Source organism: Ceratotherium simum, chromosome 10 (assembly GCF_057802395.1).
Source record: "Ceratotherium simum simum isolate JZ-2026a chromosome 10, ASM5780239v1, whole genome shotgun sequence".
NCBI classification, from domain to species: domain Eukaryota; kingdom Metazoa; phylum Chordata; class Mammalia; order Perissodactyla; family Rhinocerotidae; genus Ceratotherium; species Ceratotherium simum.
The window spans coordinates 68,973,856-68,988,702 of NC_141909.1; the positions used below are offsets into that span (position 1 = coordinate 68,973,856).

The window sequence follows — 14,847 nt, forward strand, 5'->3', positions numbered from 1 at the left end:
AGACAATTATCTAAATAACCCAGGCTTTAAATTTCTTTTTCTACCAAAAGAAAGGTTTTAGCCAGAGTTATCCAGAATCACCTCAAATCTGCAAATCTAGCAGTGGTGATAATTCTTGTAAGGTACACCTCCAACTTCCATCTTTAATCTCAAAGTTACTTTCTTTTCAACATTTATTAGCACCAATAACAAGTTGACTAAGCAGCATCGTAGAAAAAAAAGTTCTTCCCACTACAAATGTGACCATATGATTGTGCGTGTGTGTGGGGCAGGGAGGGGATGCAGGAAACCAGGGCAACAGCCTTGATCATTCAAGTGAAGAATTAAGGAAATAACTTTTAAAAATTAACCACAGTTATGAACATGATGCAGTCTACACAGAAACTGAAATATAATAATGTACACCTGAAACGTACACATTGTTATAAGCCAATATGACCTCAATAAAATAATTAATAGAAAAACTAACCACAATTATCACAATGCTCTGGTTGAAGAAATAAAATAGGTCTAAATTGTGCAAACAGTGACCTCAATTTTCTGCTTTACTTTGTCATAAACCTGGTATTAAAATATGAAATAATTGTTTTAAGAAATCATTAAAACCTTTGAAGCTCTCAAGCAAGTTTGTCTCAAGTGTTCTTATACCAGGAGTTACAACAGAAAGAAAGGTATAGATGCCATCAAATTACATTACCAGAAAAACTCCCTTTCTTTTACTTTATTTAATGTGACACATAAAGAAAACCCTGCACAAATATCTGTCTTTAATTTCTCTAGTGTAAAAAAAGAAATATATTGTGTCTGGCAGAACGAAACAGACGAAATAGCCTGGGTGCATTTAAAAAAAGAAGAGGGGGTTAGAAATCAGATGTGTATAATGAGCCTTCAAAGCCACTCCAGCAGTAGGGATAAATAATTTAATAAACTCAACTTCATATTCTTTTTATCTCCCCAGTGTAATAAGCACATATTAAAAAAATAAAACTTTAAATTCATGAATACTTGTGATTAGAATAGCAGCCAGCAGATAATGAAAAAACACAAAACAATATCTATGTGAGCATTTAACATGTGTATGCATATCTTCTAACAGTTACATTTTTCCAGATGAAAGGTCACAATTGCTTAAATTTATGAACATGTAATTCAAATTTAAATTAGGTTTTTTAAAACACAGAAACCTTGCATTCCTACATTTCTCAACATAATAAAGTTTTTCCTTAAATCTAATAAGGTAACTATTTACGCATTACTTTGTGTATCCTATATAAGTTAAGTAGGTTTACAGAAGGGGGATAAATCACCTAGGAAACAGCACTTCAGGAAAAATTATTTTGCCATTGTTATTTTGAATGCTTCAAAGTGTTAAGGATCACAATATTTAATGATTTTATATTCATTAATAGTACTAAAATTTACGATAACGGTGTGTTTACGACTTTTTTGGATATTTTTTCTAAATGGTACCTTTTAAATCAAGGCTCCCTAGTAAACTAAATAAATAAAATGAAAAAGTCAAGTCGGTTAGACTTTAAAATCCCAAATACCATTCAAATGTAAGCATCTCAAACTATCATTATACCAAGAGATTCTTGGGTTTTTCCCCTTCAATTAGGTCAGTTTTCTTCAATTATCATTCTATTATTAGCTCATGTCAAAGATGTCTGCACAGCATGCCTCTGAAAACAATTAAGCATTTATATCCCAGAGTATGGGACACACACAAGCTTTTACTCTAGTATTAACTATTAAGATTATATTTATAGTAAAAAAAATAATATGACTGGTGTCATTAGAGTTGTTTTATAACTTTTCATATAAGTAACTAAATTGATTTCAAGCTATATCCAGGTATTATGCAATCATTTGAAAAAACTAGCTCAATAGGTCAAATAATATTTCAAAATAAATTTACTATACAATAGTTAAGTGTTATGCCCACAAAACTAACCTATCTCCAAAGACTAGATTAAAATCAGCTGAACTACACAAAAATATACTAAAAATTTTAAATTCCTCTCCATAGGTCATTTCAACAACAACAAAAATAAGGTATAGAAAGCACACTCCTCAGAATAGTTTATCCTTTCAACAATGAGAGTGGCTAAGATCACTGAAAAGATTCAGCTATAGGAGGCAGTTCATTTCACGTGTTCAGTCTAATAGAAATTCACTGTACAGCAACAAGCAGTACTTGCACTGGAGTATTATTCTAGGGCGCCCAGTTCACCCACAGTGATAACAGCGGGTGAGTGAGTCCCATGTTATGTAAATCACTGTCAGCTCCCTGTGTGAAGGGTGCTGAAGGCAGCAGCTCAGAAAACAGAGTCCTGTGTCCTTGGAACTGAATGACTTCACTTCCCTGGAACACTCGAGAACTGAGTTTCTTAGTCCTTTTCTCATATCCATTTTTCTTCTTCAAAGTGCAAATCGTTAGTGAAAAGGTCCCGGCTACACCAATTAGTTTGCACAAAGTGCCTCGGTGTTTAGCTTCGCTTTATCCCAATTAAGCCGCCCAGTGAGCCCCGAAGATGCGCCACCTGCGCGCCTGGCTCCAGCGAGGCCGGCTCGGCGCCCCTCGCGTCCTTCGAGGAAGACCCACCCGGACCGCCGCGCCACGGTCCTCTCGAACGGCCCCGGGGCCTCTGCGTCCCAGGCTGTCTCAGGGCCTCGACAACCTGGCATATTTGCAGGTGGCCCAATAAATCGAGGGGCGAGGTCTTGGCCGAGAAACTCTGGCCTGAACCCAAGGGAGAGCGCGCTGGGCGCAGGGGCCCGTGTCCGGAGACCGGAAAGCTCCGGGCTCCGCTGCGGCCACACGTGGGCCCGGGCGGCGGCCAGGGCTGAGGGGTGCGTGGGTAGAGACCGTGGCCTGGAGCACACGTGGAAAAACCGGGGACACCAAGGAAGGTTTTAAAATAACCGGCACGCATAAAGAAAGCCTATGGGACACTGAGCGGAGGGAGGAAAGCAGGATGGCCCGGGAGTGCGGAGTAGCGGGAGAGAGGGGACCAGCGGGAAGCACACGGGGACCTGCGCTCGGTGAGGGACAGAGGTGGCTTTTCCCCAGAGACCAGGGCATATCTTCGCCTTCGCGGTCGCAGGTTCCCCGGCTCTGATTTGTCTCCTCTTCTTCCTCTTCCAACTGCCAAAAGGTAGCAGTGCGTTCACCCGAAACGCCTGCAAAGTGGGGAGGGGCTGTTCGGCGTCCCCATCCCTGCTCCTAAGGGAATGGAAGGTTCTCGGGGAATAGAGTCGATGGATGCCATGAGCCCTAAATCTAATGTACTATTTTAAGCTAAATAGGACTCTATCATTCTTGGATAACGAGAAAGTAAATAATAGGTGGTTTTGTGAGGCTGTACCTGTGCAAAAAAAAAAGTCAAAAAGCCTGAGTGAAACGTGGCAACCCTGAACAAGATCTTGTTAAAAGTGGCTCTGAAAAAGTGCCTGCAGACCTGTTACTAGGAGTTATAAGATTTTTCTGGAAGTATTATTAATTTGAAAGAGACTGCCTCTAAATGAAAGGTAAGCAATTAAAAATCTGCCTAGATTTTAAAACCACTATATAACCCCCAAGTAGTATTTTTTTCCTTGCCTGTACATTAAGGACACAATTGGTACCACCAGAAAAAAAGATGTTCTGCATAAATCCATTTCCCCCTCCTGTTTCAAGGTTCCAAAATTTAGAAATGTTGATTTCTTTCAAATTTTTCCCAAATGACATTGACATTTTTAAAAAACCTTAGATGACTGCAAATTAATTTTCTTTTAAAATATTAACCATTTTCCCTTAATCAAATCACATGAAATGGTATCAATTTAGAAGTCTACTGTCAGGTCAATACTAAGGACAGTTAACAGAGGAGATATATCCGTAATTATTCCTCTGTAAACAAGCCAGAAATCCCAAACCTGCAAATTTTTAGGATAGTTATCTGCCAGTAGGTCTCACTTCTGTGATCTCTCCTGAATTTCACATATTAAAATACAAGCTCAGTATGAATGCACATTAAAATAATCTCCCCATCACAGAGAGAATTTATTTTTCAAATACTTCTACCACTGCATACTAAACTTAGTGTCCTACTTGTGATGTTGGGCAAGTCTACCAAAGTACAAAGAGGACTGCAGATGGGTGGAGGGATGCAGTCAACATTTTTTAAACATTCTAGCTTAAACTGGGGGTAGACAACATCTAACACACAGCAATAATTTTCAGATTCTTTTCAACAACTGCAAATGAGGAAAAAACAGAGATAAAACACTGCAAAATGTAAAAAAAAAAAAAAAAAAAATCATTCTAACACATAGGAACCTCCAGAAAATTACACAGGTATTATTCCCTTTAAAGCCAACTTGCATATACATGAAAGAGCAAACTTTCAACCTGCATTTAAAAAGACCTCGAGGATTAACAGACATTAATTATCTTACTCTAAAGGCGAGCTAGTGACTTTTGTTTTAGAAAACCCCATCTAGTTCACTCATTGATGGATGACCATTAATACACCTGTATTTGCATTTCCGTGGTAAAAAGACAAGCAGGGTTTTCAGCACAGAAGAGAACCACTTTGCCAAGTCTTTTCAGAATGTCAATATGCTTCAAGTAATACCGAAACAGAGAGATTCCTCTTGATTTCCAAAACTGTCTAGGTGGCCTGGGTAGTTTTCTGCCGGCAGCAGCCTCCTACCTTTAGTTTGTGTGCCTATATCCATGAGGGGGGATTAATTAGCCGGGTTGGAGCTGAAGGAGGCTGTCGTGACGAGCCCAGTGGCGATTGGCCGCCAGCCTGCCTGGCCCTGCCTTTATAATTTCCACACGAGTGCATCTGGGCTCTTAGACAAACCAACAGCAGCTTCTTCTGACATATACACACGCACACTCACCCCCGACACACACTCAGCACACTTTTCCTCCATTTGATTAACAGTCTTGCACACACAATGATTACGGGAAAGCGTAAATAAATACGGAAAGGGTTGATTATTTTGACTACTGGAAGAGCTTGGCTGGGTCTCAACGCAACTTTTGTTTTTATTACCGAGAAGGTGATCTCTCCATGCATTTCTCTCACACAAGGATTCTTTAAGGGGAGAACAATCTTTCACTTTAAGACCGGCTGGGCTCAAAGATAAAAGGAAGGGAAAGCGGTAGCTAGGAATCCCCAGCTGCAGCACATCGGAAAGGCGTTTTTGATACATTTCTGAGCGCAGCGGCCCGTTTCTCCACCGAAGTTGGCTCCAGCTCTAGCAGCCGCATTGGATCCCACAGCTTACTGCGAGACTCCGGTGTACAATCCGGATCTCTGCCCCAACATGATCGCGGCCCAGGCCAAGCTGGTCTACCATCTGAATAAATACTACAATGAAAAATGCCAAGCCAGGAAAGCTGCCATTGCCAAAACTATCCGGGAAGTCTGCAAAGTAGTTTCCGACGTACTGAAAGAAGTGGAAGTGCAGGAGCCTCGCTTCATCAGCTCTCTCAACGAGATGGACAATCGCTACGAGGGCCTCGAGGTTATCTCCCCCACTGAATTCGAGGTGGTGCTTTACCTTAACCAAATGGGGGTGTTCAACTTTGTGGACGACGGCTCGCTGCCCGGCTGCGCGGTGCTGAAGTTGAGCGACGGGCGCAAGAGGAGCATGTCCCTCTGGGTGGAATTCATTACCGCCTCCGGCTACCTCTCGGCGCGCAAAATCCGGTCCAGATTTCAGACGCTGGTGGCTCAAGCGGTAGACAAATGTAGCTACAGGGATGTGGTAAAGATGGTGGCAGACACCAGCGAAGTGAAACTGAGAATTCGAGATAGGTACGTGGTGCAGATCACCCCGGCTTTTAAATGCACCGGGATCTGGCCGAGGAGTGCTGCCCACTGGCCACTTCCCCACATCCCCTGGCCAGGACCCAACCGGGTGGCGGAGGTCAAAGCGGAAGGGTTCAATCTCTTATCCAAGGAGTGCCACTCCCTGGCCGGCAAGCAGAGCTCGGCGGAGAGCGACGCCTGGGTGCTGCAGTTCGCGGAAGCGGAGAACAGACTGCAGATGGGGGGCTGCAGGAAGAAATGCCTCTCCATCCTCAAAACCTTACGGGATCGTCACCTTGAACTGCCGGGCCAGCCTCTGAACAATTACCACATGAAGACTTTGGTTTCCTATGAGTGTGAAAAGCATCCCCGGGAGTCGGACTGGGACGAGTCTTGCCTGGGTGATCGGCTTAACGGGATTTTGCTGCAACTTATCTCCTGCCTGCAGTGCCGGCGGTGTCCTCACTACTTCCTACCGAACTTAGATCTGTTTCAAGGCAAACCTCACTCGGCTCTGGAGAACGCTGCCAAACAAACGTGGCGACTGGCAAGAGAGATTCTAACCAACCCGAAAAGTTTGGAAAAACTTTAGAGGGCAATTTAATCAAGAGCCCATACGTGATTATTCTTCTCAAAGTCCTAATTAAGTGTAAACTTCCTGTTCGATTGCTATCTGATATTCCGCTTGACAGTGCAAACAATCTCTTCCTTAAAAAGGAATAATAATACAATGTTTAGGCTTCATCTCACCCACCCCTCCAAGGGGAGCAAAAGAAGTAGGGGAAGCGCATGGAGAAAAACCCAAACCCACAAGTATTAGAAGACTTCTTTACAAAGGATTTCCTATCTCCCTTGAAAAGTACACAGTAACACCCGGAAAACAACCTGGCTGTAACGCAAGACCATAGTGAAGGCTCCAACTAACTATCAAAGGATTATAACAATCCTGGTGATGTAGGTGCCTCTGTCTGTGAGTAAACACGACTTGGATATGCCATCTGAAGGAAAGTGTAATGTATATTTTAATTTGTAACAAATATTGTGATCTCACATTGTCTTTGAAAGTGTGGCTGTTGTGTTTTGTGATTTGGTGAACAGAAGTTAAATTGCCATTTCGGACAACTTCCAGACATTTTCCACCAACAAAGATACCATTTAAAGGTAGATTTCCTCCTGGTACTTTTATCTGTCTTTGAAAGTGTCTGAACTTTAAAAAGTTTACATTTTGTTTCAAATATATTGCTTGTTCTATTTCTAACATTCCATAAATATACTTGAAATGTTATTTAAATATATTCAAAGAAATTTGAATTCAGCTTATATAATAACGCTTGAATATCTGAATTATATATTTGAAAAATGCACTTGAAATACACTGGATAATTACTTTCGTGATTTAGATTTTAATTTCTGTTGCTGGTTTTTATTTAATTAGAAGCTAATAAATGAAGTAAAATAAAAGTTGTGTCTCAGTTTAAATTGGTTTTCTATCAAAAGATGTAACGCTTCGTTTTGAAAATTGAACCCGCTTGAATATTTTAAACATTCTGAGAAATACGCTAATGAAATCATTAAAAATAAAACCTTAAAATATTGGAGAAAAGCTCTTTTTGTACAGCTAGAGAAGATAATGGTCTACTCTCAGTTTCTCACTTATTTGGAAGACTATTCCTTTCTACAACAGACGCAATTTAAATCTACCCTTGAAAGCTTGCTCTTCTGGGTTAGTATTTCTGTCGCATTTTTGATAACATAAGGAAAAAATATATTATGACAATAAAGATTGCTGAGTTAAAAAGCAGACTCAGAGAAAATGAACTTAATAAAGTCATAATGAAACTTTTGAAATTTGTATATGAAAACTAACTATGCTAATACAATGAAGATCATTTTGACCATTTTATGTCAAACCTGGTTTTATGCAGTACGGGTTCCATTAGCTAAATAAATTAATTAGAAATCCAAAATTCCTTTTTACTTCACAGGGCAAGCTAATGATAAAAGCCTAAAGACAAACTTTAAATTTTTTAAAATCAAATACACTACATTCAAACTCATTTTTAAAATTCAATTCTTTTGGAGCTAGAAGTCACAGAAGTCTTGTGACTATCCTTCAGAGTATTTTAATTGTCAACAAGTGCTGAAAGGGCTAATCACCTCTGGGCCTTAAGGTGGTTAGTTAATTCAGGTGGGGGTAAATTTTAGAATTTCAATTGCTACTCTACAAATAGTGTTTTATAATGCTTTATTTATATATAAAAATTAAATAGAAATAATAAAGTTCTGGATCTATGGGAGCATTTGTCTTTGACCATTTTAGAATAATTGCTTCTGAAAAATACACTAAAGGAAGATCTTTGTAAAATGATGCTTGAGTCATTATGCTCTTGACACTTATGCTTCTGAATTCTCAACCTCAGAAAAAAGTTTACAAATCGCACAGTAACATAAAAGTCAACAATAAAATTGATTTCAGAAGAAAATTGCAGAGGTGTAGTAGAGCTTCCCTAATACTCAGGTTTTAAAATCTACACAATAAGATATAATAAACAAATAAATATTTATGCATTTCAAATCGTCCACATACGTATTTTCTGGCATTACATTCACAGAATACAAACTTGAAACATCTGAGCTCTAGTAAATACTATGTAGACACATTTTAAATCAAAGTTTTTCAAAGAATCAGTTTCTCTTCCTCTTAAATTCACATGTAAAACCCATTCTTATTTCTGGAGATGAAAAATGGATGTAATAATGGAGATGAATTTATATCTAAATGGTTTCCCACCCAGTTTCCTTATAACCTTTCAATGAATAATAATTCACATGGCAATCTACACTTCTGGAAATTAGAAGTGATTTTAATAAGAAATTTCATAAGACCCTTCCTAGTCTTCCCAGAGAGCCTGAGATGCTGTACCCCAGGGACTTGGGAGCAATTGGCTTAACTACCAAATCAGCCCCAGTGCACACAAAGGCACTCCTAGAGAGACTGTTAAAATGTGCATGCTCTGGTAACACAGGATTTAAAATCGTTAATATATTCTTCAATCCCATAAAACAGAGCTTGTGTTATTTCATTCATTTTATTTTCTATGAGAAAGATGGGAATGTGCTCCCCTCCCCCACTGTCATTTAAAACCAAGCAAAATTGAAAACCACTTCCTGCCACAAAGCCACCAGTACTGTACACGGAATCATTTTAACTCACTTTCGTGTCGATCTTCTTGAAGGCAGGATCATCCTCATCTACCTCGAAGTAGATTTCTGTCGTAGTTATGGAGAGAGTCCCCTTGGCCACCACCACAGGAGCGATAAGCTGGGCAGGAGTGCTGAGAACCACTGGGCCTGAAAGACAAGGGCACCGAGTCAGGCTGAGTTCCTGTGACCCTCTCCCGCTCCCTCCCAGAAGGGTACGCCAGGGTTTTATTTTTAAAGATGCACTAAAAAATGGTTCCTATATTACGCGGCAAGCTCTTTTCATGCGAGATACGGTCTGCTTAGCGTTTACACATTACCTTATAACGAGACTAGAGATAAATAATTCTTTAAAAACCCAAGAGGTCAGGATACCGAGAAAGTGACCCTTAGCAAGCGAGTTTGCAACCTCCGCCTAGAAATCCTACATTGTTGGTGAGACACTGCCAATAACCAACTTAGAAGTGCAGAACTGACTCGCTAACGCCCCATTCTCCAGCTCTCTGAAAGACCCCAGGCAGTCAGCACTGCCCCCAAAGACCAGCCATCGTGTAAAGCCGGTCCACTCGGCAGCAGCGTTCCCCAAGGATGGGCGGGAGGACGTGAAGGGGTATAGGATCTAAATGTATAAATTCCACCAGGTAACGGGTTTGCATCTTGCAGAAGATTATTATCGGCGTCCTAAGGCGCGCCACAGACACACATATGCATACAAGGGCATTACATACACTTCTTATGTAGAAAAGAACGAAAATCTTAGCAGTGGTTCTCTCACCGAGAATCAGTCAAAAGTGATGAAACTGCAAGTCGCTAGAACAAAACGATACTCAGAAAAGCGTCCGAAAAGTGCTACTTCTCAACTTTTGAAACTAGAGGAACTAAGTAAGCTTCAGTAAAAGAGATTTTTAGAAAATGTACCTACTAAAGTGCTTACTTCGAATTCTCTCAATCTGAGTTAATGTTGAAAATTACGAATTTCACGTATTAGAACATCAACTCAAAGGGGGATTACAAAACTGCCCCTTTAAGATTCTCCAAAGGGGAGGCATTCTTCGCTATCCCGGACTTAAGATACAGACAAGGAAATGAGAAATAGAGAAATAACGTCTTCATTTTTCTGTAGCAAGGGCGCATTACATTCCCTTCCATTCCCCCACCCTCCTCAAGTGCATATAGTCAAGTCACAGTAACGGGAGGAGAAAGGCAGTAAAAAGGTAGGTCCCCCGCGGCCGCTCGGGCCCCGGCCCCTCGGCGGCGGCCCCTCGAAGAGACCAGCTCGCGCCGCCACGGCCACGGCCACGGCCACTGCGAGCAGGCCGGGCGGGCGGGCGGGGGACTGGAGAGAAGTTCGCGTGTCCAGGGAGCGGCACACACCGAATTCGCGACCGTCCTGCACACAGCCGGGCCCTTTCTGCTGCTGGAGGAACAGAGGGGAATCGGCCGGCTGCTGTCCCGCTTTAAGGGGGTGGGTATGAAGCAAACTGTGTCAGTGTCAGCCTTCACGCCGATCGCGACCGCCCGGGTCAGACTAACGCAAAGCCCTCTCTTTTATTTTACTGCTTTCCAGCCCCCGAGGAGCCCGCAGCGGGGGGCCCGGCCCCGGGGCGCGCGGACTCCCGGCCGGGGTCTCGGCGGGCAGTTTCCGCCGCGGAGCCGAGCGGAGTCCGGCTCCATCTCGGCTCCACAAGGTTTTTCTTTCCAAAGGGCGAGGCGGTCGATCTGAAGCACCACTTTAAAGGCTCATCAATCTTAATCTAGGTTGCTCAAGTAATTATGCCCGAATCTCTTGTACGATTACAAGTGGATTTGGGTTTCTATTCCCCAGGCCCTCCTTTGTGTTTATTGGAGGGTCTGTGCGCGCTCGGCGGCGCCTCCTGCCTCCCGCGCCCGCTCTGAGTCCCCCAGCGCTCGGGCCGGTTCGAACCGCTCCCTTAACCCTTAAACCACCAGGACGCTCCTTTGGACGCCACTTTTCAAATTTCCCTTCCGGAGAAATCCAGATTTACTCTTGATTGGGGCGAGGTCAGAAAGAAGGTGACATGATTCACATCGGAAAAAGTATCTTATACATCCTTGGGCCTTGCTAAAACCTCAGAAAAGTCGTCATTTTAAACACAGAAAGCTAGTGATTTCTGGCTTAATAAAGGTTTCTGGCATTTGGAGACGAAGAATTGTCAAAAACAGTAAAAATGGCGAACCGCTTCTATCTCTTAAAAAGTAATTTAACATACCCAAACACTTAAATCGAGAAAATTGAAAAAAATCACGAAAGACACTATCAAAACCATACACACTGATTTACTTAAATATATTATGTATTTTAAGTACCAAATTCTGTGAACTTTTAACGGGGAACACATTTTCTCTACTTGTTTTTCTGCGTGTCTGAAAGGAGACTGCACTTCCTTTTGATTTTACTCCAAACTTATTCTATTGAATTGAGATTTTCTAGAGGGTTATGAAAAGACTTCAAACTGGTCCTTCTTTAGGAAAGACACATCATGAAATATTCAGCCTTAATACTGTGTCATTTTTACCCTTGTCCTTTGGAAATCTCCAATTACAACTTTCAATTCCATAGAATGTTTGAGGAGCACTGAGTCTTTTTGTTGCCGCCTTCCGGGAGCAAACTGGCCGCAATATAGAGTTAATCCACTACAGCAATAGAGGGAGGGGATTATGTTTTAATCCCCTTTAGGGGAGCCTCTGGATTTTAGGGATCCCATATTAAAATGTTTACATGAGGCATAATCAGAAACCAGCAGATCTTCCATTTGGAAGATCTGGTTATTTGAAAACCTAGATTCCTTTCCAAATAAAAATAGATTAAAAAGGGCAGTATCTCTGGAGGCCAGAGAGATGGTGATCTAGCAGATTCTGTTCTAGAAGATAACTAGATACAAATTTAACCTCTTAACTTTGCTTAGTGTAGTGAGTTGGGGACTGAATGTAGATATATTCATTCCAATCATTACTATAGCAATAAAAGGATAAATTATAATAATGTCCTCAGCACACATAGAAGTATAGTGATAGAGACTGAAGGATAGTTAAACAAATGGATGGGACAAAACCTCCTCACCTTGTATTAATGCATACAGTAGTCTCAAATTCCACCATCTAAAGTGTTAACTAAAGGAAAAATAAATGTTACTTTTGAGAATTGTCAATATACTGTTTGAGAAATATTGATCCATTACTATTTTTGAAAAAAGGATGGGATATTACTTGCCTGTAATTTAAATGCTAATTTAAAATATGAACTAGAACAAAGATCACCCAACATAATGGAAAGAATCTTTAAAAGAATGAACTTCTCTTTAAAGCTATAGAATCTTTAATCAATTGAGATGGTAAACCTAGAGTAGAAAATACATATGTTTTATATTTGAAAAGGGGACTATTCATCAAATATATTAAAAGTAGAATGTTAAAAAATACTTGTGGGTTTGGATGATTGTACTGAAAACAAAATTCCAAGCCTAGAAATTTTGATAATAATACATCAACTTTTTAATAGAACTTTACAGTTTGCAAAGTTTTTTTACATTCTTACCTGACCACTAGTTCAATATTCACAATTTTTGCACCATACATGTGTCAATACCCTCTTGCCAAAGACCACTAGGAACACATCTGTAGTGAAAAAGTTAATTGCTTATTGCAATGAGGGAGACATGGGAACCACGGGGCGACTTAGTAAGAGGGTGTCGAAAAGAGCTTATGTTAGGATCTGAGCTTTGGGTAAGTGACTTTGAGAAGGATTCAAGGAAGCAAGGCTTTGCTCTGGATTGGGCCCTGTCAGGAAGCAGGGATAATTCTGTGAGTGGGTGTCTTAATAAATCTTATCTAGAGAGAGGGCAGACTAGATCTAGGCTAAAGCTGTAACTGGCAAAGAAGTAGCAGTCACCCTTATTAGCCAGGAGAGGGAGATGTTTGGTATTTAGGTGGTATGCAGAGTGACCTTGTTTTTGTCTGTGCTTAGACAAAATTATAAAGCTGTTTTTTGGCTCACATCATCATCCTGTGACCTTGCCTGATGTTGGTGTCCCGGGAGGTTATTTACGTGGGACAGGAGAAGCCCACTGGTTAGCTGTGAGCTCCAGACCAGCTCCCAACAATGCCGAGGCCTCCTTGTAAGGGGTCCAGGCCAGTTTCCAGAGGTCAGGGGCTGCTTTTCTTTTTCTCAGATACAGGAATTAATTATTTTTTGGGGGGGGTCAATAGCATTCTAGATATTAAAAGGCAAATATGGCAATTAAATTTTCAAACAATGCTAAGATTCTTTACAAATTTCAATATAAAGCACAACAAAGAATATATATAATAGGGAAAAACAGCTGAAGTTTAATTAAAGTTGGCATTGTTACAATTATTTGATGACTTTAAATTAGCAAAAACTATATTTAGTGTATGTGAAATTACAACATATTTTAGAATCACTTGAATATTTTCTAAACTTAGTTTAATATAATAAAAGTTTTATTAGCTATATAGATTTTCTCCAACCTCAGTTACTTGAAACTACATCTTCAGTTTGCTTTTGGATCATTAAAAGATCATTATTTTGGGATAATAAATATTGACTAATATTTTTAAAATTATTAAACTTAAAATCCTGACATTATTTAGAAGAAATAAAACTAATGTGGAATCCTTTATGTTTAGTGCAAAGGATATCATTCCAAAAAGCAATTTAAGACAGAAATATAAAGAAATAAATTTTTACAATTATTTCTATAATGTGATAAAATTTGTAGGAACATAACTCACAGTATGAGTGATTGAATATATCTAAAATATCTATCACTGCTTTGGATCTATCACTGCTTTGGACTCATATTATTTTTAAGTATGGCACTATCAATTTAAAGAAAATGTTTCCCCCTTAGAATTAAAATAATAAAATGCTTTAATCTCAAAACAATTTAAAATAAACTACTGAAGAATATGAGAAAGTTGGAACTTTGTTTTGGAATCCTAGGAAAACTTGAGGTATTAAGAAGATGGAGATATTTGGGTATGTGCCTGGGAGAGAGGGAAGTTAGGGGAAAATGCTGCAGAAGATCTTAGATTCCTATTATCCAGGATAGTTCCCTGGGTTTCAGGCATTTGAAATGCCTCAAGGAAAAAGAAAGTATAGTAACAAAATCTCTAGACAGTGACTCTTTTTTTTTATATACAGAGAATACTGATAGTGGTCCAAATAGATTATCAGAATAATGATCCTGTGAAATTTTCAAAAACTTCTGTTATGTGAAAATAGTTACAGAATATTTTTGCTTAAATCAGAGAAATATAACTTGTACAACTAATAGAATACATACCTCAAGAGTTATGAATTTAACTTTCAGCATTACTCCCTCCCTCCCCACCATGCACACACACACACACACACACACACACACACACTGAACTATCCTTTATAAACACTCGGTAAACCCAAACTTTACACAAAGCTCACTGTGCCCAAGAAGTGGCCTCTTTATACTCTCTGATGACTTCTTGAACATAATCTATCCTTAGATTGCGGTTAACAATAACCATTCATCCCCACAGTGCACTGGTTTCCTTAGATTATTGCTGTACAAAATGAGACAGGTGCTTAAGAACGCACATTAATCTTCTCAGATCTGAGTAAACCTATCTCTGGTAAAACTCAACATACTCTGAGAGAAAGAGAATGAATGGAACCCTCTATAGAAGAGCTATTGAAGACTGAATTTTAACAAAATATCTGTTCATCATGGTAGAACATCTATTTTTGCACTAATATTATCTAAAATTTAGATTTATCTTATTTTATGTGTTTATAATAAATAATTTTAAAAACTAC

General features: G+C 39.9%; 2 protein-coding genes across 5 annotated transcripts in view; one reads left to right on the forward strand and one right to left on the reverse strand.

The window, feature by feature from the left end:
- NBEA (neurobeachin) overlaps positions 1 to 14,847 on the reverse strand; it is a 690,698-nt gene that overhangs the window by 184,489 nt on the left and 491,362 nt on the right. For all 4 annotated transcript variants that reach the window (XM_087436200.1, XM_014791275.2, XM_087436202.1 and 1 more), the window contains one exon: positions 9,025 to 9,161. In XM_087436200.1, coding sequence (XP_087292326.1) covers positions 9,025 to 9,161 — 137 coding nt within the window. The remainder of the gene's footprint in view (positions 1 to 9,024; positions 9,162 to 14,847) is intronic.
- On the forward strand, positions 5,299 to 6,418 carry MAB21L1 (mab-21 like 1). Its single transcript, XM_014791280.2, has one exon. It carries the CDS (start codon positions 5,323 to 5,325, stop codon positions 6,400 to 6,402), a length of 1,080 nt encoding a protein of 359 aa, XP_014646766.1. The 5' UTR covers positions 5,299 to 5,322; the 3' UTR covers positions 6,403 to 6,418.